The sequence below is a fragment of the Pararge aegeria genome, chromosome Z (assembly GCF_905163445.1).
Source record: "Pararge aegeria chromosome Z, ilParAegt1.1, whole genome shotgun sequence".
Lineage (NCBI taxonomy): Eukaryota > Metazoa > Arthropoda > Insecta > Lepidoptera > Nymphalidae > Pararge > Pararge aegeria.
This window is the reverse complement of record NC_053208.1, coordinates 20,010,809-20,037,309: the sequence shown is the minus strand read 5'-3', so window position 1 is coordinate 20,037,309 and position 26,501 is coordinate 20,010,809. Positions and strand designations below refer to the sequence as shown.

The 26,501-nt window shown below is 34.9% G+C and overlaps 1 protein-coding gene across 2 annotated transcripts in view; it reads right to left on the bottom strand.

Annotated features, from left to right (window-relative positions):
• LOC120636306 (tyrosine-protein phosphatase corkscrew-like) overlaps nucleotides 1–22,059 on the bottom strand; it is a 60,797-nt gene extending 38,738 nt beyond the window's left edge. Inside the window, exons 1-3 of one of the 2 annotated variants that reach the window (XM_039907733.1) lie at nucleotides 21,997–22,020; nucleotides 21,795–21,929; nucleotides 8,846–9,008 (exon numbers count right to left, since the gene is read on the bottom strand). In XM_039907733.1, coding sequence (XP_039763667.1) covers nucleotides 8,846–9,008; nucleotides 21,795–21,883 — 252 coding nt within the window. In that variant the 5' untranslated portion in view covers nucleotides 21,884–21,929; nucleotides 21,997–22,020. Of the gene's footprint in view, nucleotides 1–8,845; nucleotides 9,009–21,794 lie in introns of both variants that reach the window. The other variant, XM_039907732.1, reaches the window with a different exon arrangement.
• Nucleotides 22,060–26,501: the final 4,442 nt, after the last annotated feature.

Genomic DNA, 26,501 nt, shown 5'->3' with positions numbered 1-26,501 from the left:
AAGCTGGCAAGAGGCAAATTGCCACCGTCTTCTTCCCACTCGTCTATCCCGGAACGGAGCCTACCCTAAAATGTTTGTATAACTCATAAACGAAGGACTTTATGCCATCTCCTTTCTTTATGTGTTAAATGTTTTAATTTGTGTCACACTTTTAGTGAACCTACTAGAGTAACTGCAACTTCAGCATCCTGCTTAGATAATATTTTTTTCAATTGTGACATTTTAGATAAAAGAATAATTAATAATTTAAGGTCAGATCATTGTGGTCAACTTATTACTGTTTTAAATACTATCAATAAAAGCAGACGAATTATAAAGTGTAGGCCAATAACTAAGACTAAATTAATGCGATTCAAACGTGAAATTACTGCGAAAATCCCTGGTATTGCGTGCGAACATTTTCATCCGGACAGTCTTTATAGTGCACTATTTAATATTATTAACAACGAATTTAATAGAGTATTCAACTTTAAGCACATCAATGTCAGTAATAAATTAAAATTTAGTGACTGGGCTACTGTAGGTATATATAAAAGTAGGGAGAAGTTGTATGAGCTGTATGATGAAAAACAATTTAATCATACTCCAATTTTCGTAGAACACGTAAAAAAATACTCTAAAATATTTAAGAATGTTTGCACTAATGCAAAATCGCTACACATTAAATATAGTATAATGAAATCTGATAACAAAATACAAACAACCTGGAAAATAGTTAATTACGAGTCAGGAAAAACTAAATCTCGTGATGTGGATTTTGAACTTATTGTTGATAACAATAAAGTGACGTCTGACAGGGAGGTTGCTAATACTTTCGAAAACTTCTTTCAGAATGTTCCCATTTTGTTAACAGATTCTCTAAGCTCTTCACCAATAGCAGCTCAGCGTATATTGAGAGATAATGTTAAAGAGTGCAATGTTTTATTTAATTTTAAACATATATCTGCAATAGATATTGTAAAGAATTTCAGGTTATTAAAGTTGAAAAAAACCGGTGATCTGTGGGGTATGTCGGTGATGGTCATTTCTAACATTATTGACGTTATTGCCCCTTATCTAGCTGTAATTTTTAATGAATGTGTTGATATGGGTATTTTTCCGAACCTAATGAAATGTAGTAAATTAATACCCCTTTTTAAATCCGGTCATAAAAATGACCTTAACAATTACAGGCCTATTTAAATCTTGCCAACTCTTAGTAAGGTCTTTGAAAAAATTATACTTTATCAACTTTTAAATCATTTTAATGTAAATAACTTACTTCATCCGGAGCAGTACGGCGTCACTAAAGGTCGTAGTACAACGGATGCAGGCGCAAGACTCATAAAGCATATTTACGATGCCTGGGAACGTTCGCAGAATGCCATTGGTGTTTTCTGTGATCTGTCCAAAGCGTTCGATTGCGTTGAACACAAAACGTTGTTATTAAAACTAAGCCACTATGGCATCAAAAACGTTGCACTCAATTTAATTGCCTCTTATCTAAGTGATAGAGTTCAAAGGGTATGCGTAAAAGACATAAAGTCTAAGGGATCATCTGCCTTAATGGGTGTCCCACAAGGCTCAATTTTGGGTCCCTTATTGTTTCTGGTGTATATAAATGATCTGCCACACCATGTCAGGGGCACTTGTGAGATTGTACTGTTCGCAGATGATACATCACTCATTTTTAAGACTGATAGAAACAAAGATAATTTTGACGACGTAAACCGTGCTTTGTCACATGTGTCAGACTGGTTTACTGTTAATAACTTACTTTTAAATGCAAAAAAACCAAGTGTTTGGAATTTGTTTTGCCTAACGTAAAAAAAATTGATAAAAACATCATAATAAATGGAGAAACACTTGAAATAGAAAACTCCACTGTTTTTCTAGGAGTGACCTTAGATTGTAAGCTACAGTGGGGTACCCATATAGAAAGCCTAGCGAGTAAACTTATCTCAGCTGCATATGCAATCAGGAAAATTAGACAGCTTACCGATATTGAAACAGCTAGGCTTGTTTATTTCGCATACTTTCACAGTATTATGTCCTATGGGATCTTGCTGTGGGGAAAAGCTGCAGATATTGAAAGTATATTTATACTACAGAAAAGAGCCGTACGATCAATATATAAACTTGGATCACGCGAATCGCTTCGTGAAAAATTTAAACAAATAGGTATTCTTACAGTAGCTTCGCAATACATTTATAATAATATAGTCTTTGTGAGGCAAAATATTACTCTTTATAAATCAAAAGCTGAAATTAACAATCGACTTACCAGAAACGGTCATAAATTAGTTATATCTGCATATCGTCTACGAAAGGTGCAGAACTCCTTTGTGGGGTTGAGTATACGCTTTTACAACATGATTCCTAAGGAAATTCTTGACCTACCAATGCATACATTTAAAAAATGTGTAAAAACGCATCTAGTACAGCGAGGTTACTATACATTTGATGAATTCCTCAATGACAAGGTAGAATGGAAGCAGCCAGCCTCGCTCTCATCTCCCGCAAGATAGCAAAATGATTGTAAATTTTGATGTTGGAAAAGAGCAACTACTGAGTTTCTTGCCGGCTCTTCTCGGTAGATTCTGCTTTCCGAACCGGTGGTAGAGTCACACAAACATGCATACTTGACGTTTCAAAAGTGCTTATAAAGTAGGCCTACTTGAAATAAATGAATTTGAATTTGAATTTTGAATTTGAATTTATGCCCACCCTGGTCAAACTGTGTCTGTCCTCTCAGAATAAGAAGGATATAAAAAAAGGGGACTTAACCACCTATAACTCAGAATGGGTATAGCTAAGATTAGTTCTGGAGGCACGACGGTTCGGCTAAACTAGATATGTTTTGTATCACACTCTATTTAATCATTCCATGCTATTTTCTATGAAGTTTGGTACATAGAGGGCGGCTGAGGGATTTGAACTTCGGAAGGGGTCCATTTCAATGGAAAGCAAACTAACGATCAGATAATATTTAATCTTTGCGTACCTACAACTTCACAGAATATATAGATACGATTTTAATGGTGAAATAAAACTAAAAAAGGTGGGATGTGAAACAGAAATGTGTGCGTAATTTAATACCGTTGTTGCGGTCACCGGCCTCTTTGGCTCGGTTTTGGCCTCAGCCTTGCGACACGACAATCAAACGCGAAGTTGTCAAAGGCCACGGCTAACCGGGTCTAGTAATTAGGTATTTTTATAAAATATAAGGCTACATTTTTCTGTTCGATATAATTATAATATTAATTGCTATTACATCAATAAATATAAGTACAAAGTTAATATACAAAGTGTAAATCAAAACCGAAATAATACTTCACAGGCTTTAGAGATACACTAAGAACTGTATCTGAGACTTATCTGTGAAACCGAAAACCTAATATTTTTGGAGTAAACAACTGCCGTAGTTGTTATTGAAAAAAATCGGATGCAGCCCTAACATCTCGTGCGAAATTAAAATCAGGTGACACCTGTCACATTATTTGGTACGTGTCGCGTAGCGTAAGTACAATGCGCGTGTCGGTCTTTTATCTTCAATAGGGTTGTCATAAGTAAACACTTAGAATGTTTTGAATTCGTTTGTATGGAAAAATAAATATGCACTTTTTTGGTTTAATATTTTTACAGTATTATTCTTTCATCCTACAATATTATATCGTAATTCTGTTACACGTTGTACCTTTATACAATCATCATCATCATATCTCTATTACTGGACAGGACACGTTACTCCTTCTGCATTGAGTAGTGTTAGGAATGTATAAAAAGTATGAATCGAGATAATTATGCTATGCATATTTAAACTGTACTACAGTATTTTAGCTTATTGAGGCGTGGCTGGAAACTGTGCTATACGTCATATAATTACTTTTGCTATTAATGGTCTTATTGATAAATCTTAATTGATATAAAATATTTAGGTACCTACCACGTATCTTATACATTTAAGTAAACAATACACATACTAACACTTTGGTAAAAATATAATAAATAAACACTTGCTGGAAGTAAACGTTCAAATCATTGTTGCGTGCAGACGATAACATAAAATAGCAAAATTGTTTTCATACAAATTGCAGAGAAAAAAACAAAACAGAGCGAAAATAATATTATACTTGTACTTACTATTCAACAAGCCAATAATTTACATTATGATGTCCTATAAAATAATTTCTTTAAAATTGATAAGAACATTTTTTTTGGTTTCAACACGTGTTAAAAAACTTTTTGACTCGATTATTCTTTTAGTTACTAGCCCAATTCTTTTGAAAGCCCGCTTCTATCAAATCGCAAAAATGGCCTCCAACAGAAGTCGATGGAGACAGTTTACCAACGCGAAGTTGTGATCTCACCAGGACCACGGTCTTCAGTGATGAAGGAACGACCATAGAAATGGATGCAAGATGCAAGAAATAATGCATTAAAATTATATGTATGGACAAAGGACGACTTATACGTTAGTCATATTCACGGGATGACAGAATCACAGAACCTTGCAGTGTGTCACGATAATAATAATCAAGATTACTTATCGAGTCGTTGCGAGTCGTCTATAACCGCCCACACACGCAACGTAGATCCAAAAAAAGAAGGGTTATTAACACTGACCTTGAAAAAGTATAGCAAAAAATTTTGGTCGCAATAATATCATGATGATATTACCCCATATAATTTTTTGCAAGTTTTTTTTGGAGGCAAACTGATTTTAGACGTGAAACCTTAAATTATCTACAAGTATATTAATACGTGAAGCAAAAACTTTTGTACTCCTTTTTACGAAAATTGCACGGACGGAGGAATATGAAAATTCCCACGCCCATAATTCAAAGGAGTGCAGAATTCTATTTTTAATGATTCTCAAAATAAGGTGGTCAAGGTATGAATGACATCGTCGGTATCCGATGGAAGTCTAAATCTATATAGCTTGTAAGTTATTTTGCCACTTGGGCTAGCGGCTCCCTACACTCTGGTTCTCCACAGGATGAATCAAATCTCAATGAGGACATTGAGATTTGATCATCGAGATCCTAATTGGTTTAAGTCGACCTCCCAGACGCAGCGATAAACGCTGTAGCCTCGTAAATGGGAGATCCCAGGAACGATCCCCGACAGGAGTAATATAGGAATCTCTCCATCCATCTATCCTCCTTCAGTACAGCGTAGTTACTGATTAGGTTATAAGTTACGAGATTACTGAGTTTAATATAACTGACATAAACAAGTTAGCCAGCTATTATCTAAGCCAACATGTAATGCAGCATACAAAAGGTTCTCTAAATTGATTGCATAAAATAACCTGTGAATTCTATTTTTATATATTTTATTAATATAATTGAAACGTTTTACATTTGGTTACTTTTTCTACAAATTACTTGTACATTCATCGCATGTAAATCTTGGCATTATTACAAAGTACTGGTATAATTACAACGATTATTTTACAGGTTCTCGTTATTAAAGTAACGACCGCGATCTCACAAAATTAAGCGAACAATTTAAGTTTGTAAACAAGACTTGGGTGGGAGAGTTTTAATGATTCCGATTTTTTTTCTAGTTTTTTATTTCTGACCATATAGTAAATAAATAATAATCATTTAAAAGAACCCGCCAAGTATGAGAAAGACTCGCGCACTCTAGATTCCGTACCATAAAAGGAACTACTAGCTATAACACTGGATTTACTGGAGTAATTGTTAACATTAAAAGATATGTCGTAAATTTAGCGCCAGTTCAATGTGACATAGACCATTCGATCACGACCAGCAACGCATATACATAGACAATGGTATTATCAGCAATCATACTTGATACTTCTTAATTTTGATCAAAATCACAGCAGACCTCCACGTCCCACGCCTCCAAACTGGTGAACCTGGCGTTAAAAGCTAAATGAGCAGAAATAATAAAAAATAGAGTACGGTACCAAATCTTATTAATGGAACAATGCTTTGATATTTTTAAAAGTCGCAGTTAGAAATAACAATAGATTATTGTACCCCACCGCGGGTGTTGATCACAAGACAATAGTGCCTGCCAATTTTCAATACGAACGCGTAGGAAGGCCTTTGAAGCATGTGTAGCAAAAAAACATTTAATCCACATGGCAGTCCGAATATAATAAGCTCATTTAAACATTAGAAGTAAGAATAAACTTACAGTGCAATATACTAGGTTACATAAAATTCATAATTAATATATTATAGTTATATTTATATATATATATATATATATATTATTTATATTTATATATTTGTATAATTTTTAAATCTTATTTATTGCACCACCTACCTCTTTTCTACGTTTTTTCCTTTTACGCCATTGGTTGCCTGGAAGAAATCGCTATGTAGCGATAAGGCCACCAAATTGTACTCTCTTGATTGTATTTATATCTTTGTAACTACTTTTTGTTTCTTTGGTGTACAATAAAAGTGTATTCATTCATTCATTCATTCAATTCGTTTAAAGGAAATTGCATACAATTCTACAATAAACTACCAATTGTCATCTTGGAGATGTCTCTTAAAAAGTTCAAAGTTTGTATTAAACGTAAGCTTATAGAAAAGTCCTATTATAGTATAAAGGACTACGTAAACGATAAAAAGCTTGGGTGTAAAATATTGCTCTAACCAGGTTGCTCTTCTAATAATTTAAAATGACATTTTGAGATGGTGATAACAAAAAAAAAACACCCGGCTAAGTTTGTTGTGGGCTTCTTCTTAGACCAGGACGCGTTTGGAACCCTCGTAGCTTTAGTTTTAAGTTTACGAATGTGGTTATCGCCATCATCTCACTACCGTGTGGTTCTTATGTACGCATCAAAAGTGCCACCTGTGGGCCTACTTGAATAAAGATATTTTTGACTTTGACTTTTTGACTTTGACATGTTTTTGCTTGATATCAACTTTGTACCAGTGATGTTGTATGTATGTAATATAGCTCGCGAGTGGCAGAGAAACTACGAGTATGTTTGGAGTAACTAAATCAAAATTTTAGAGTTCTAAAGTTACCGTCATAGCAGAACAGTTTGCGAAGTTAGGCCGGTGATAAACATATAGCTCTGAAGACTTATGCGTTTTGATGACCCCCCTGGCGCAACGGTGAGCGCCATGAATTTCAGCATTCCCGATTTATTGTTCCGGTGTAAAGTCAAGTAGGAACCTATAAGGGCATACCCCTTATCGGTTTGTACTTTCCTTACTCCCTAACAAGTTAGCGCGCTGCCAACACAGACTGCATCATCACTAAGTTGTAGTGGAATAAAAAAATAACATTTAGTTATGGCAGTTATATTGAACCTATAACCCTTATTGTTTTCTACACGACATCGTACCGGAATGGTAAATCGCTTAGCTGCACGTCTTTGTCGATTGGTTGGTAACTAGCTACGGACGAATCCTCACATCCATTACGACACCATAGTCAATTCATAACAAATGATGTCTTAACAAAGACTGAAGGTAATTATTAGCATTTCCATAAAAGCATCTAGTGAATAGTTTCATATTAAAGTTCATCGCACACAGTCTAAACCATGCCGTTGGTCTAAGCACGCAAGAAACGCAAGGCCGCATGCAAGAGCATAGGTATTTGTATATAAAAGCTGTATATGTTTGTATATGGGTTTATATGCCTCTAATAAAAAACTTTATTATTATTATATTATTATTACATGAGTTCTGAGTAAATGTGCATGAGCTGTGAAATCCAAGTGCAGCCGATGTGCCGCTAGAGGTTTTAATTTGTGCTGCATAGGTCGAAAAATTTACCCAAAATGCAAATAATTCTTTAGCACATAAAGTACAATAGGACTCGATAGGTGTTATAGGTGTTTACTGCATCACTACTAGCTATTCTTGGGGTAAATGCGGCACTTACAGCACCTCTCGCGGGTCTTGCTGCAGTCTGCGATGACCTTATTCATTCATCAACGAAACATTGACATCAATAACGAAATGTTATTGTCGTTCATGACGGAACCATTAACTGGTTTATTCATTAAGTGTCGACGAGAAAATATCACATTGTCTTAAGCACGTTTACAGCTGGCTATTGTGTAACTGTTTCATTTCACTGCAAGGACTTGAGGTTCTTTCCCACCTTTTTGTAATATGTACGTAGATAGCGAGGTGTATCTTAAGAGGATACATTCTGTATTCAATTAAACGTTCCAACCATTCAATCGATCGTAACGTTTAACATTAAAACATACTCACATTAATTTTATAGTAGTTTTTTCGTTTGTTAATATTTGTTTTGATTGATAAAGTCTGTGAAATATATTATAGATTCCCGTGATATTAGAGGATATAATTTCATAATATTAATATGAATAGTGGAATGAGTATTCTCTATTTTTCTCACTTATAAAGTGAACAATATTTTTATAAACTTTTGCATTTTTAATTTAAATAGAAATTTAAGCAAATTTATTAAAAACAAATAAAATTCTATATATATTTTTAAAACGTTGACAGTATTTCCTTTAGCTAAAACATTTAACAACATTAATATATTGGTTTTCTGTGCCGCACTTACGAATAGCTCCAAGTGTCTCTTGAAGTACCTGATTACGTCATCACACCATGAGGATATTTCCGCTCAAGCCCAAACGGAAAATACAAATACACAAAATACTAAAAAAAGGAATTGTCTGCTAGGTTCTAATCTGGTTTTATAAAAAAATATTTTGGGATTTATTTTTAACCTTTACAATTTTCTTTTACCGACGCAACGTTTCGATTGAAAGCGTATTTTTAACAATCACCATATTTTAATGCGTGATTTCGTAGTGCATTAAGAATCCAAAACTATTTTTCCTTTTAATAAAACTGATTTATATGTTACCAACCTGTTTTCTTATCATTACGTGGCTGACTCGTCCTCGTACCCGCACTGAAAGCACGTATTCTCCGGGATGCGTCAGAGATTCGCGCACCAGGAAAGAGCCATTCCTTCCTTTTTCCATCATCAGGTGTTCCGCTTCCTTCGCTGACATGCTTCCGTGGAACCATCTGCGGAAAATTTCGAATTCAAATTCAAATTCAAAAATTTTTTATTCATGTAGACCTAGACCTTATCACAGGCACTTATGAAGCGTTCATACATTTAACATGTTAATTATTATTTACAAATAATCTCAATTTTATTGTAATGAATGAGATTACGTGCAATTTTGGATTTTCCAACTATTTTTATTTTTACTATTATCTTATGAATCAAAAAATATCATTTTTCAAATACGAGTAGTTTTATCACAGATACATTTATGTAAAGAACCGTAGATAATTTAGAAAGTAGATGCATTAAGGAATCAAGTGGTAGATGATGGGATTAGGACTACGTTAGGTAGTTGAAAACTAAAGCCTCTAAGGTTCCAAACGCGCGCCTTACTATAGTAATACAACAAAGCAGATTCTCTAGGCTATGATAAGTGTAAAACCATCGCTCAAAACATAGCAACAGTTCGCAGTGCATGAAAGGAGCACGTCCTAAGGCGCCGCCCTGTGTCCATCAACGATCAACCTGAGACGTAGGTATTAAGCCTCACTTTCCTTTAACTACACCGGCAACCCCAACCTTCAGACCGGAACACAGGAGTGCTACTTGGCGGCAGACATAAACATAGCGGTTGTAATTCCCCGGAAGAACCAGGTAACGAAAACCTTTTCTTCTATAAATAATGTATCAGAAACCTTATCCGGGTATTATTTTTAATCATGTCACACATTTAATAGCGACCTAATTAGATCAATTTCATATACAATTTCATTTTATCGTTTATCATATACTAGCTGTTACCCGAGACTTCGTCTGCGTTTGATTTGGTTTTTTGATGTGGCATTAAATTTAGTTGTAGTTCTAAAAAAAATTAAAGCACTCAGTATCGCTAAGCCTTGAATGAGGGGTTTGCTGCTGTCCGCTGAGGAGTTATTTCTTCTATCTCCAACCACAGTTTGGACAAAATTAAACACATATTAAAACCTCTATAGTACAAAAATAATTATTTAAATCGGTTATAATCTGTCGGAGTTATGGTATAAATCGTCAAAAACTTTCATTCCCTCTCCCAAAGGAACCGAGCTTATGTCGGGATAAAAAGTATCCTATATTACTTCTAACACTTCCAAGAATATGTGTACAAAGTTTCATGAGGATCGGTTAAGAAGTTTTTGCGTGAAAGCGTAACAAACAAACTTACATTCACATTTATAATATTAGTAGGGAAGTAGGGATAGGGATAGGGATTCCTATTATAACAAAATTGCTCAAAATATTACGAAACAACCAAAAAATTGAATAGTCCTGACTTGTGGTTTCCCGAGGTTTATAACGGTCCAAAAGATTGTTAAACGTAATCAATAGCATGAGTAATAATTTGTCCGTGGTTTTCCTCAAAATGATGGCTGAGACCATAATATTAAATCAAAGTTATAATTTGAAGAAATTATAATGGATGACTGTTCTTTAAAACGGAAGATGTCCGTGCGCAATCCGAAATTCTAATAATTAGACGAATGGACGATTATATGGAATTTTCCTCCAGAACTTTAATTCCAACTTGCAATTTTTTTTTGTCTCACAATGTCTCAGAAATCCTTTCCATATTAAAAAAAGGCTTTTTCCAGTAGGAAACAAAATTTCACACTTGTGCTAGTAAGCAGGGATACCTATTTCCTGTGTAATTTTTTAATACGTCAATATAGATTTGCAGAACAGTGTGCGTCCTTACTGGGTATATAGCTTAAACTTCTCGGATATATAAAAGGGGTTTAAATAAATTAACAATAATATTAATATATACTATTTGCTAGAGTAGACTATTATTACACTATAATAGTGGCTAACGAACACTTAATTTTAAGTTGTCCGTTTGTTAAGGATTTCGGACTTCAATATTAGAAAATATTTATGGGCTGACCTTAAACAATTGTTATCCAAATTAAAAAGTTAAGTAGTGTAGGTTTCGTTCTAACGTTAGGTTATGTGATTGGTGATTAGATCTCAACTCAAGAGTAATTCTACAATCCTACTAATATTATAAACGTGAAAGTGTGGATGTTCGTTACTCAATCAAGCAAAAACGGCTGAACGGATTGAGACGAAAATTTGGCATGCATGTAGCGTTTGACATGGAAAATAATACCTTTTACCACGATTCCTTTATTATTTCCTGAGGGAAAGTTGAAAATGTATTACGAGCTAAGCCGCGGGCAGACAGCTTTGAAATTTGGTATGCATGCTAAGGAAGAGGACATGTAGGTACTTTCTATACCGACTCTAAAATATTTCCCGTAGTAGGATTAAAAATTGTTAACGAGCGAGGCTTTAGACCCAATTCTGAAGTCCACGCAGACGAAGTCGCGGACAGAAGCTAATTAACAATAAAAATTACAACTTACTTATTGCATTCCGCGATAACCATGTTAAATATATTTTATGTAAATATGTTCTATACACGTTGTAATCTTTACAATGGACAGTTGTAAAATTATGAGGTATACCTATAGTTTTTTAAATAATATTTCTTGTAATTAACAGCCTGTAAGTTTGCTATTATCAGCCTGTAAGTTTGCTATTTTATAAACTAAGGGAATCAATCGTGAGAATATTGAATCGCTCACGTTTTCGTTCGCTCATAACAACATGATAATTGGCGTTAATGTGATTCAAATATGTATTGTATGCACATACGGGCTGGGATAAATAAGATAAATGTCTCACAATACATAAATTACAATTAATTGCGGTGTGTATTGCATCAAGCACGTGGTTAATTTACCATCACGCATTGCGCTCGTCGACATGATTTTACAGGGTCCTATTGATTTTTCCATTGTTTTATGCTAGAGTCAGTGGCGTATTTTAAGATTCAGCGGTTTGGGTGGGTAATTTTGGCCGCCCCGTAAGTTTATGGACAAAAATATAAACGAAGAAACTAAAAAGGCATAAAAAGGAAGAAACTGAAACACCATTTATGCTGAGAGGTTATAGGAGAATCATGACCAGTGGCGTGCATAGATAGTATGCACAGGGTATGCAGATGATATCAAATGAAGAAAATATCCAGTAAGAGGTATAAATACTTAAGGGTAGGCTTTTTATAACTCTTACAATGTCTATCCTTAAGTTTTTTGGATCTCGTACTGGGGATTTTCTTTATTTTATATGACCTGCATACCCTATGTATACCCTCTATGCACGCCACTGATCATGACTAAGCATACCCCATTGGAACTATGCATTTTTCGAGGATAAAGAGTGCACTCACTGCTTGAGCCATCCTTTACAGCCTGCCGCACGGACCATGGCCCTTTCAACCCTAGGGTTTCAACGCTCAAGGATAGAGTTTTTTGCCATGTTTAAGTAAGGAAACAAGCTGGTAAGGATAACAAGGTCCTGGGCAAAATCCCGAGTCGGGTATCACCCAACATCTTATTATCTTTATCAATTAATATCTATTTACTGATTATAGAGTTAGCACTTATTTTATGGTAGGTACTTAACTAAACGGCCTGACAGTAGCTGACAGATGAAACTATGAAAACAAAGCTATAAACCTTACATGCCTTAACACCTTAATAATAGCTATCGTTAATTTATAGCCTGTTTACCAAGTACCACCAACCGACTTGAGACAATACCCCGTTAAAAACTGAATTTAAATTAAAAGCGGAGTTAGTATATGACCACAGATTATGGACAATACCCCGTTAAAAACTGAATTTAAATTAAAATCGGAGTTAGTACAAATATTAAGATATATGACTACAGATTATGGCTTAGGATGGAAGTTAGATTTTTTTTTAATAATCTACATGTCCCTTCAAGAGCTGCGTTCATATCGTATTCATATATTTTAGCATTGCAAAGCTGCCTGTGAATCAGTATTCTATTAGATATATTTCGCTGTACTCAGGAACTTTCTGCTCACTTATTTTCTATCATTCTACTATCGAAGCCCATGGCAAGAGTGCAACGAGACATATCCTTGCAAATATCCTATGGAAATATGTCTGTGTCATTTACCGTATTAAAATGCGGAGGGTGGAGTCGTGTGAAGCTATTCTTGTTGTTAGTTCTTGAGCATTGTTAACTTAACTTTTTTTTTATAACTACGCCACGAGGAGGTGGAGTGGTTATGCCGGACTCTTACCGACTAAAACCCCACGGTGTTCCATTTCATTGCTTGGTGACTGGGTCATGAAAATGCTTTCGCACACAACCGCAACCCATTGCTAACCTAATTTTTTTTTCGCGTCGGGAAATCTTCATGGATACCACTACACCACGGGGAGGTGCAGTGGTTATGCCGGACTCTTACCGACTAAAACCCCACGGTGTTCAAACTCATCGCCTGGTGACTGGGTCATGAAAACGCCTTCGCACACAGCCGCAACCCATTGCTAACCTAACCTAACCCAACCTAATATAGTATGTCAAATACTATCTATGCCGGAAATTGTATAGCTAATGAATTTAAGGCGCCGCGTCACCGACACAAAGAGCAATAAACCTTGTATGCTATCGATAGGTGCCTGTGTAATAATGACTGATTGTGAAAGACGTTTGTCACTTGTAGAACGTTATCTATCTATGTCGAAGTTATATCATAGATACGAAAGAGATATAAAAATTACTTTTTATTTTGTACGTCTCTAAGTGTATACTTAGTTCAAATAGTAAAAAGTTTTTTCAATCATACAAACCTATGATATTAAGTACAGATAGTATTTCAACATATTTAACATGTGGTTTAAACGAAAGAGTTGAGGGAGGCGAATAATATATCTGTTCTTGCTCTTGAAGCTGTAGTCACCCACTATTTGAAACCTACAATCACGTAAGCTTGCCAATCGCAAATGCATGTCCCGAGGCACTTCTCCCGTTTTGCCTTATTTAAAATTATAATGGGTGGCTCAACAGCAACAGTACATATTAGTCGATAGCGCTGGAAAAACAACGTTGACCCAATTCAGTAAATGGATGGGTCCTTGAAAGTTTAAAAGATAATTTGATGACCATGAGTCTAATCATAATAACAAAGAATAGTAATCGTTAAAGATATAATCGAAATTGCATTGTTAGTTTATTCGTATGCTAAAGGTTAACATAGAAAATTTCTAACATTTTTATTTAGCACCCAGAACTGAAGTTTTCGTAAATGTGGCAAAACTTGATGTATTAAGATTAACTGAGAGTATTAACTGTTAAGCCTTAACTTAGAAGTTTGCTGCTGTCCGCTGAGGAGTTCTGTCCTCTATCTCCAATCCTATTCATCAGATCTACACGAAATTTAAGCAAAACTAAACTGATAGTATACCTATCCAGAAGAAGAACAATTATTTCAATCAGTTAACATTTGACGAAGTTATGGTGTAAAATTGTCAAACTCTTTCATCCTATCTCCCAAGGGAACTATGCTGAATTTCGGGGTTCAAAGTATCCTATGTCCTACCCCATGGTATGAACTCAAATCGTGCAAAGTGTCATTTGAATTGATTAAGTTTAAGCGTGATGCGTCGCCCAAATACAGACAGTCACGTCGACACGAATGAAAAAAAATACAGTTTTGGGTTCAGTATCGGTTACAGAGTGCACTCAAAAAAAATGTTCAAAATATCTTCAATGTTCAGAGTTCGGCCATTGACAGCTTTATTATAAATATATATAACTATTTGACATTTATTTATCATCAATTTGTATATTTAATTAAGAGGCTTACTAATCGATATACGTATTTAAATTTTATTATAAATAAAAAAACAACATTTCAACCACATTGGATTTTCATAAGTGTTCTCCACAGGCTGACTTGTGTGACAGTAATTACGTTCTTTCCGCCCAGTTTTTAATTAACTATAAATGTACTTTCCGTACAGGTGAAGTATAAAACATTTTTATGCTTAAATTTCCCTCTATTACTGTTCGATGAAGTATTCAAACTCGGTAATACCTATACGGAAATTACCGAGTCATTTTACGCATTTTTGGAGGTTGTTCAATATTGACAAAACAGAAGCGACTTCAGGGTCAACAACTAGCATCAATATGAGCCATGCGCCGTCGCATGTCTACGTGTTGAAAGTTAATGAGCGACTAATGCAAAGAAGATACGAGTATAGGGTGTCTACACTTCTATTTTGAAGTGAAACTTCTTTAGGTGCGAGCATTTTTTGGGCAATCATTTTTTCATTAGCTTTGAGTAAGTATATACGTGTACTTTTTAGGTACGTGTGAACAAATAGACTTCACCGCACGCTTCCCGCTTTTATTTTACGCTTCAGCTAAATTATACTGTATATATATTATGAACATAGATCGCAGAAGTAGTAATCACTTCTATAGGCAGTTGCCAAAGACTGTCTCTCGTGTTTCTTTATCGTTGTTGCTTTACTAAGTCGCTCTCGTAATTGAGATTTAACTTCTAATCCTTGTTTCAGATTATGTTTATTTTTCTTTATACTTGTTATTTTATTTTTTCCTTATTTGGAAAAAAAACAGCTATAAATATAATAAAGTTCAGACATTCGTACCTCATCAACTTTAACACGGTGTACCAATGTCGATTTTGTAGGTTTTTGATGGTAGATTTAAAACATTTAACTCTTCGTAGAAAAAGGGACGAAGCTCTAACCACACTATTTCGACTCACACTTAACAGGTTATTATTAGTTAGTACTAGTGCTACCGAAGTTTATCATGTAATTAAAAAAACAGTGTCCTCGATCGTATCCTCGAAGATGCTACCCTAACCATAATTGACTCGTGAGCAAACAAAGCGTTCAACGTAAAATTGAATTTCAAACATCATACGATAGCTGCTTTTTTGCATAAGGTAAATGCACGTTTTCTTTCGCCAGGAGTGAAATTACTGCGAGCCAATGATATTTCTTTTAACAACACTAGATTATGACAGCGCCGACGTATAGCAGAGTAACTGACATAGATCAACGAATCGCGAAGCTGATGTGGCCACGGACGAGAACCCGATGGACTTTGGAGCCCGAAAGTGCTGGGATGGCGACCTCACACCGCAGTACGCGAAGCGTTGGTAGACCCTGACTAGGTGGACAAATGACATAGAACGAGTCACAGGGTGCCACTGAACACAAGCGGCAAAAGACCGCACTATATGAAACTCGTATTAAAGTACCTATGTCCAGTAGTGGACGTTCATTGATTTAATATTTTGATAGGTGCAACTAAACGTTTAATTATGAAAATTCGGCTTAATTTGCTATACTCCTCGAAAAGCAGCAGAATCTGTATGATATAATTTATAATTTATTCAATCCTTATACTCCACACCAAACAGATCTTGGGCAATGTACCCTTTTCGCTCCGAAACCGGAGCATTCTCGAGAGATGTTGACTTTACAATAAATAATTGTTAAGGTTGTAAAGACAACATCTGCTTTTTACGGAGTATAGCAAATTAAGTTTAATTTTCATAATATATCATGGAATTCCTCACAGTAACGCCTGCTTCTATCCAATATTTAAACGTAGTTTTTTTTATTCCAAAATTAAGAAATCACTTACTAATTGACAGTCTTTTTTAAATTTTTTGCTAGTGTTTGTCCGTATTATCCGAGATATTAGGTAAATATTAGACCATCAGTAAAAAATTTAAAAAAATACAGCTACATTTTCGTTACAAAATATAGCAGAAAGAATTATCATCCGTAACCTACAAAGGCCCCACAGCTGGGTACAAGCCTTCTCTCATAGGAGAGACGGTTTAAGATCATAGGGCCACCCCTCTGCTCCAATGCGGATTCATGCGCTTTAACGAACATTGTCATACATTAGTGAAAATAACCGGTTCCGGCTTAACGTGCTTTCCGAATCACGGTAGTTGACTTATAACTTCGCGTTGGTACTAACCTAACCTAACAATTTTTGGTCCTACCCGGAATTCGAACCCAGGTAACGTCATCCGTAGTTAAGCATCCTAACCACTAGACACAAGGGCAGAAAAGTGATCAGATCGAAATCACGGCTTTTTTGTGTTCGGTATAATTTCGTATATATTTTGTCTTTCTAGTGTAGGTTATCACATCTCTTATCACATCTATAATTGTCTATTAATAAATTCAAATGTTAATTATTTTAAAACCTTGTGAGGCTAATTAAAGTTAATTCAAGCTACGTAACTAAAATGTGTCAAGTTCATTATTTTGTTGTGAGTAAGTATACTCTGAACTAGGTACGTACTCTACATAACTTACCTTTTGAAAGATACTCTATAAACAATTTATAAGATAATAATGGCATTTAATGTTTCTCTGTATGCTCATTTTTGTGAGAGAATTTTTAATCGTAGAGTTTTTTTTAAGTAAAACTACTAAAAAGAGAGGATTAAGAAAGCAAACTAATTGTTTTCACTAATGACTTACAAGGCAATGCATTAGTAAGTTCTTGCCACAAGGTATGGATTTTTCTGTTTGTATTATCATATTTTTCATTTTGATTTTTTTTTTATTTATAATTTTTCATCTGTAAAGTGTCAGTTTACGAGTCCCCAAACTATACGATCCAGTGAATCGGTGTCCTAACATACATTTTGTGCATTACATTCATGCGTAAAAGCACTGCATGCCGTTCTTTATTTTAAAACTTGTATAGAAGGAGGATTCTTCAATGTTATGCCACCTTTTGTGCCTACCCTGGTCGTAAACTGTACCTACGCTACTGTCCCGCGGTATTAAAAATACCAAACTAATGCAGAATAAATCTGGAGCAACAGGGTATCTAATAATTAGGTGATACTTTAAAAACAACATATAACGACTACGGAAGGTCTCCGAACTGCGTTGTAGCTCCAACTTTTTTTTTTAATGTGTGCTTGATTTTCCTATCTGAGAATTACGATGATCAAACGTGCACTGAATGAAACATAGATTTCGCGAGTGGCTTGAATAGGAAGTGGTTAACTGGTGGTAGGAAGCAGATCACTCAGTGGTACCACGAGCCAAGTGGCAGTGATGAATTGATGCAAGAAGGCGAGTGGCCTTCGCACCGCCTCCGCATTCAAGCTGCGGCGTTTCGTCACGAGGTACATTTTGCCCACTGATTCCGCATTAGGAAGTAGACGTCGCTCGCTATTTATTTTGTCACACCGTTTCGTCACATTCGGTTAAACTCGCTAACTTAAATGGTATAAAAAACTAATGGTATAAAAGCATCAAACGCAATTAAACAAGGTGATTAATTATTACAAAATTCATGTTTTTCTTATAGGTATAACTAGATCTCGGTAACTTTTCCGATCCTAGGAAAAACCTTTGCATGGGTCACCCTCCAGCATTTAAGATGCATGATGTAAAGGTACCCGTTTAGTTTATCAGTTATCCTATCCAAGTCTTTATCCCCGAAAATCACATCGGACTTTTCCACGTCATTAAAAAACCTAAGCTTTGTTACCTAACTATGCAGTATGCACTGCTAAGTTCTTAAAGATCGGTAAAGCTGTATACCATCTTGCAAACTTTTAAATAGAGATAGGATAATTATATCAAAATTTCTTTATTCATGTAGGCCTATCACAGGCACTTATGAAGCGTTCATACATATATGTTTTCATAATTGTAAGGGGATGGTGATAACTTCGTTCGCCAACTTAAACCTAAAGCTAGGAGGGTTCCAAACGCGCCCTGGTCTAAGAAGAGCCCACAACAAACTAAACCGGGTAATTTTTTTTTTGTTATCACCATCTCACAGTTTATCTATATTAAGCTATGAAGCTAGAGCTGTTCACACCCATAGCTTTTTTATCGTTTAAGTCATCCTTAATAATATAATAGGATTTTTCTGTAAGCTTACGTTTTATATAAACTTTGAACTTATTGCGAGACATCTCAAAGATTTCATTTGGTTATTTGTTATAAAATAATATACAATTGCCCTTGAATGAATTTGCAATTTTGTGTAGCCTAGTAAACTGCACAAATAGTAATTTTTTTCTTCTAATATTAATTGTTACTAGTAATTTTTTAGACGAGATATTGGGTAGGTGTAGTTAACGGTTCCAGCGGGATTCTAAAAGAACGCGGGCGAAGTCGCGAGCAGCGGACAATTTATAGATTACCTACCCTATAGATAATTAATGTAAAGTATGCCATGTGTATGATAATCTTGAGCCAATATAAATAAGAGGTACTACGATCATGCTTCTAATATGGCTTGTTTAGTAAATTGCACAAAGCAATCACGTAGACATCTCCTTATGAATTTTCATGATAACAGAATTTACTGGAACTACGGAGTTAATATATTGTATCTAATAATGCGCAGATTTAAACGGTATTTAAATTAACATAATTAGGTATAACGCGTGACTAACATACGTTAAAGCAAATCTAGTTCTTGTAGGATTTACACCCACAGAATGTACCACTAGCCTCCGAAACTTATACCCACCACGCTGTTCCGGTGCAAGTGGATTGGACAACTCTAACGATCATCATTTATGTCATGTTAGTGAATATAAACAGGTTTGACGGCAGTTTGACAACGCCAATTTCGGAAATGGTTCAAAAACCACTGACCTCTATTATACTATAGAGGTCACTGTCTAAAACCCATTACCTACACACTTTTTTGGCAGATGGGTAGGTACAAAACCACTAAAACGACTAGAAACCAATAAGAGTAAATACTCTAGTAGGGTAGATTGCCAGGAACACCGCTAGCCACTAAAACAACTAGAAACCAATAAGAGCTGTTTAATTGCAGTAGATAATACCTGTGTAGAGATACTATAGACATCATAGATGTGTTGCAGTTCTTTATTATTTACCAAAAACTCTATGTGCTACTTTAAATGGAAATTATACAAAATCCTTTTCCTGTTCAAAACCTTTCGATATTTTGACTCTTGCTATTTTGGCTTGGCAATTTTTTCATAGCGTTATTATAATATAAAATATCTTAGAGCTAGAGTGCAAACAATATTATTTATTTTGTTGTTTATTATTTATTTTATTTTATTTATTTTATTGCGCAGGAAAACTTACAGCTACAATTTACAATACAGAAAATGTCGATTATATACATACTTTAAAATATAATATTAATTTTATATTTGAAACTAATTTAATAAAAAAAATGCTTGTTATTTATAATTTTTTATTTCTTCTTTTATATCAAATTTTAGAGTAAGAACAATTGAATTGAAACTGTTTTATTATTTTTAATTTAAATTATAAAGCGGACTATACCTTCTGTTGTCAGATAAAATTATCAAACGTACTTATTAATTAAGTCCGAACAAAATGAGTAGCTCGTTCTATTAATCAAATAATGCAAAGCCTTTGAAAACATCGCAACATCGCAATATCACACCGAAGTATCTACTACAGAAAGACTCTGATTAATAAAATAGCAATTAACATAATATGTGGGTAACTAATCAACTGAATTCTATAGTAAGCATATGAATCATTTTCATTAAAACTTTACTAATGGAAGTTTTATGCTCTTGTTTTTTAGAGATATAGAAAAGTTTCCATGTGAATTAAATCAATATATACATATATATATATATATATCATATTTAATTAAATTATTTAGTCCACTTTTAAACAATTAAATAAATTAAGTATATTCGTAACTAGGTACGTACCTACGTACTCTACATAAGTTACCTTTCGAAATATAATTAAATAATTAATTTATGTAATATTATTGGAAATGCAAAATAAGCATGGGGTCTATATAATAAATATACAAAATATAATTATCCTGAGATTATATGTTGCTTTGTACACATATTTCTCTGAAACTATTCCTCTATTTTTAAACAGGGTTTTTTTCCTTATTTAGAGCATCCCCAAAAATTCGTATAGCTACTATACAATGTCCTACTTACTTGTGATTTAGAAATTTATGGAATAATTTAATTTTAAAATGGCTGCTCCCAAACAGTTTGTACTTACATTATACGTTTTGTACTTACGTTACATTATATAATTAAATTTATTTTAAATCTTGTATTATAAAATATGTGACATTATGAATTATTCTGAATAAATTGAAATTAAAATAGATTAACACATACCGTTTAGATTTCAAGCTTACTCCTTGTCACAAATAGTTCAAAAAATCTTGAAATCTTGTTGAGAATTATGATATAGACGCTCAAATAGTTAGCAATTGCAATGTGTTTGATAACAAATAATTTTGTTGCGTAAATAGAAGTAGGTAGCTACTTAAACAAATATTCTAATATAGTTGACGCAGTTTGTTTACAAACAAGGAACCGGGCGCCAATAGCGTGCAATAAAAGCTTTGATTTTACTTACTGTGCCAAGTTAAAGCTTTACCGAATGTACTGAATTAAAAATAAATGTGTCAATTTGTTGGCTAGGTTATCGCTAGATTCAAGTTTTTGAAAAATCCAGTCCGATAAGTTATACATAAACATCCGAACTTTACTAGTACTAAAGGCGGCAAAAACATTTTCATGTTGTTAGTAATAATATTTGATGCATAAGAACCATAATAACTTCAGTATTCTATTTTGTTCACGAAAAATCCTAAAATTAATAAATACATGTATAAGAAATACTCATTAGCCTAAATAAAGTACACAGAAAATAACAACAACGGGACAACAACGATGTATAAAATAACGTACGGGACTGCCTGCTGACTGATTTTGAGAAATTGATGTTTTAGCCTGCTAACCGGTATTGAAACAGCTTGGTGGGTTATAGCTCTATATCTCTATGACAGGGGATGAGGTTGATGAAAAGAATAAAGTGGTACTGTAATAGGATGACTGTGTTACTCACTTCTTAAGCATGAAAGCTTTGCTGAGCTCCTTCAGGACTGTGGAGACGATAGCACCAGCGGCTGGAACCGCCAGCACAGACGCATCCATGCAGACGGAGAGAGCAGCCGGCGCCAACACCCCCAACCGGCCGAGTCTATAACCATCCTTTGACATAACTCTCAACTCCACTAACAGTGCTTGTCTTAAGATTCTGCACGCACACGACCGTAACCGCAAAGCGATCTGCTTCGCGCGCTGTTTCAAACTTGAATGCGCACTCGACCGCTCGCTAGTCACCACTCGACCCGCATGCCGTTGACTTGACCATAAGCTGCCTGTAAGTGCTAATAACAGTCATGACAAACTCCAGGTAGGTGCTAATCTTGTTTTACATTTTACGCACGGCCGAAGGGTATATGAGGGTGTGAGATTGTTTTTAGGTTTCTGTACTCAAAGAGAACGTCCATCTGCCTGTCCGTCTGTCTGACTATCTGTCCGTCTGTCACTAGGCTGTATCTCAAGAACCGTAGTAGTAAGACAGTTCAAATTTTAACAAATGATGTATTTTTGTTGCCGCCTAGTATAGCAATAGTGATAGCATAAGGCTTCGGCACGCACCACTGACTGTGTTTATCAAATAGCGCTTTAAACGAAAAACATCGTGAGGAAACCTGCACGCCTTAGAGGTATCAACGATGCTCTCATCGGCTTGGAACTCTTCGAGAGGCAATTTATAATATCTTCCATCTTCAAATGTAGACTTCACACCAAATAGTCGCAATTAATATCTTTAATCTTTAAACACTGCAGTCTACTTTCTACGCAATAGACAACTTGACTTTACGAGTCGCTGTTGCCGCACTTGACAATGAAACAATGATTTCAACGCATGAAGCTTTGGTTGCGATATTTCGGATTACCTCAGATCAGGTTCGTAAACAAGCTTGACGCTGCAGTCGTGGGTATATTACCGATAATTAAGTACCTATTTAGAGAACCTTTTGAGAAACTTTGTGGCAAAAATCAATTCTATAAAAGTCGCCCGCTAAAGCTATTTAGTTGTTTATATAATTAAATAACGCAACTTCATTGTAATGGATTGAGTCTTACGTAACACGAACCAAAGCGTTTCTTAAGTTAGTACTCATTATATGAAACTACACATAATAAAACTTTAAGAGGTTGCCAAAAAAGCAGCTGACTTTAATTTTAAAGCCAAATAGGTTTAAGCCGCGCAGCTCCCGTCACCGGAGGTGTTTTTTCTCTTTTTATTTCATTACAGGTTAGCCCTTGACAGCAATTTCACCACATGGTAAGTTATTATGCCATCTACGATGGTAGCGAGCTAACCTGCTAGAGGTATGGTACTCGTACTTATAAGCCTTATTCCTACCGTTTTCTACACGACATCGTTCCGGAATGCTAAGTCTCTTGGCGGCATGTCTATGCCAGTAGGGTGGTAACGACCGAAGCCTCTCACTGGACAAAAATCGATCCTGTCGGTTTAATTCGCATTGTACAGGTTTTAGATAAATTCAAGAAAATTACTAATGTGAAAACCTATAACTAATAAATAAAAAACCGACTCTTCATATTAAACTAAGCTTTATGTCCTATATTTTCCATCCGGAAAAAAACAAATTGGATTCAAGTAGGTACTTACCCACTAAAAGTTGATGCATATTTTAGAACGGTATCCACATAGCGACGTTGCAAAAAAGCCATTGACTTTATTTTTAAAACCAATCATAAAGGTTCAAGCAGCATGGTTTGCGGGCGCAGTTTTTCAATGGCGTCAGTATAATGAAGTCGTAATGTTTCTTACCCTAAGTTTAAGTAAAGTTTCTGTCAGAAAATATTTTTCTAGATTCACTACCGTACAACTGAATGAAATAAAGTTATAATTATGTTATATATTTATTCTGATAAATGCTAACAATACAAATTTTTATATATATATCATCGCTTCGCATCGCATCGCATCGTGATTTTTACGTCGTGTTAGTAGTTAGTTATATTTTGGTTAGCGCATTGTGTAAAACTTGACTTCACGTTCGGGGGGGCAGAGTTTGGATCCCAACTCGCACCTCTAACTTTTCTAAGTTGTTTGCGATTTACGTAATTAACATATCACTTGCTTCAACGGTGAAGCAAAACAACGTGAGGAAACCTGCATGCCTGAGAGTGCTACATGTTCTGTTTCTGTTTTCAAAGGTGTGTGGGTTCCACCAATCCGCACTGGGCCAGCGTGGTTGACTACGGCCTTCAGCCCTTCTCATTGCTGGAGGAGACCCGTGCCGTGTAGTGGGCTGATAATGGGTTTATATGATGATGATGAAATACATAAACAAAAAAAACTAACCTATGTCCTTATTCACTTGATATCGGAGTCGTAGACATATGGTGTGCACTCTGTGATGTAAAAATTACGAAGACCGTTGGACTTTGCTTGTGAAGCGGGCCCATATCAAACAAGACTCCAATATCACAGAGAAATGCGTTCTAGACTGACTGCGCTTCGATAATCTTCAACACGAGCCAATAGACAATAGTGGATACATATATGTCAAAACCTGGAACGCATAACCGTGAACGCTTCGAGATAAACCAAGCGATGACGATTTGTTTGTAAACACTGCGAAGAAAAACTTTTTGTATGGAATCTCCTTCCAGATTTCTTACGTCACCCGTAGTGCTAACATGCACACCACGAGTTAACTATGTCTATCATTTTCACACTCTATTTCTATGATATCAGACCAAAAATGGTTAGATTTGATTTCACACAACTTATTTAGGTACAACAAGATAAGTTTTAAAACGAACTTATCATTGCTTAAAATTGCAAACAAAGGGTAACTTGTAGCTGTATTAAAAATGAACATACCTACGTTACATATCATGCTTATATATCTACTAGATATATGCTACATATTATTCAAAGTGTACGTATCAAATAGATAAGGTTTCTTTAAGTATGAAGTCACTTGATGCATTGTTAACGCGGTTTCAATAAGACCTATAATATCGCGTCAAGTAAAAAGAACGCCGACCGATCTTGAATCAGTGAATCTTTAAATTGTACTTATAAAATAAAATTTGCACACGCTGTCTACATTCAGATCTTTAAATCTACACCAAAAAATGTCATTCTTAGCAATAAATAGAATTATTCAAGCATATTATAGGAGAGAAAAGCAAAAAAAAAACAAAGTTTTGTAATGTGATGTCGTAGCAAACATGAAACGCCGGCATGCACTTAACCTAACTTTTCTGTAATTTAAATATATCGCCGGTGAAGGAAAACATCGCAAGGAATCCTGCATCCCTGAGAGTCCTCCATAATGTTCTCAAAGGCGTGTGAAGTCCACCTTACTAGAATAATTCCTATGGCAATGTAGAAAACTCCCGCTGCATGGCAGTTTAATCGACAATGCTCTTTTTACGTGAAGCAAGTTATAAAACCTATATAAACGCGTCCTGACGCGTAACCGTACCATTTACTGTAGGTACGTTTGTTGTTATTGTTACGTTTTCCAGTAAGAAAATATAACAATCAAGTGTCCATTTTCAATTACATAAAAAAGTCTTCCTGCTTCATGGTTAGCGACTTCAAGGTAACTTCTATACATACTTCTATAGCTAATACCCATCCCGCTGCACCTTCCTCCTTTTACATAGCTGGTTTTAGAGCGTTAATTTTTTATTAACCAATGTTGATGATCATTTCCGTAATTGACAGTTTAACGTACCCTCCGCACGAGGAGTTCCTTAGATTTTTTCACCCTAACGAAGTGTTTAAGATAAGTAATTTATTTTACTAGATCACAGCAAGATACCAAATAGTAATAGGTACTCATCTTCATTTTCTTAAGGCCATAGTCCAACGATTACTAAGCGGACTAAAACTTCGTAAGATCTAATCCACCCACCATAGTCATCACTACTCCAAAGAAGATGAATACGTCACAGGCCAGTCAGATAATTGATAGATCACATGATAAAATGATTACGTCACGATAAAGTTTAAGACAAGAGGGAGCCAAAAAGATGACCTTTAAATCTTTTTTGGACGTGGGATGTCCCAAAAAAGTTGACGAGGGCCTGGGTTCGATTCTATATTGATATAAGTATCAAATACTTTACGAAAAAAAACTCGAAGGTTGTGCCTCTCACAAACACTTTTCTTAATATTGTGATTTTTCAATCAGGATGTTTCCTTCTTTTTTTGAAATTTTAGTTATTATAATCACGTGTAGAATTTTTAGGTAAATCTTTTTTCCTCTTCTATTGTTATTATTATAAAGAGGAAAGATTTTTTTTATTTGTTTGGTTTATTGTTTTCATAGGTACACAACCTATGAAAATTGTGCCTTTGAAATTCATGACTTGGCGTGCGAAAACTATTATTAATATATATATATTATTCATTCCAATCGAAAATTCAATTTAGAAGTTTAAGAACTTGAAAGACTAAACCTAAACAAAACAGTTATTTCTAGATATTTTATTATTTTACTAGGTGAATTGAAAAGTTCATTTTAAAAACCACGCTTCATATTTTATAACACAAATACACAACCTAAAAATATCATTAGAAATTCAATGCTTCACGTCTCTTAAATTAACTGTTGCTTTAAAAACAAAAACAAACACGGACGAAGTCGCCGTTAACCGCTCGTATAGTATAATTTGAATTAAAAAAAATCGCTCGAATTATCTATGA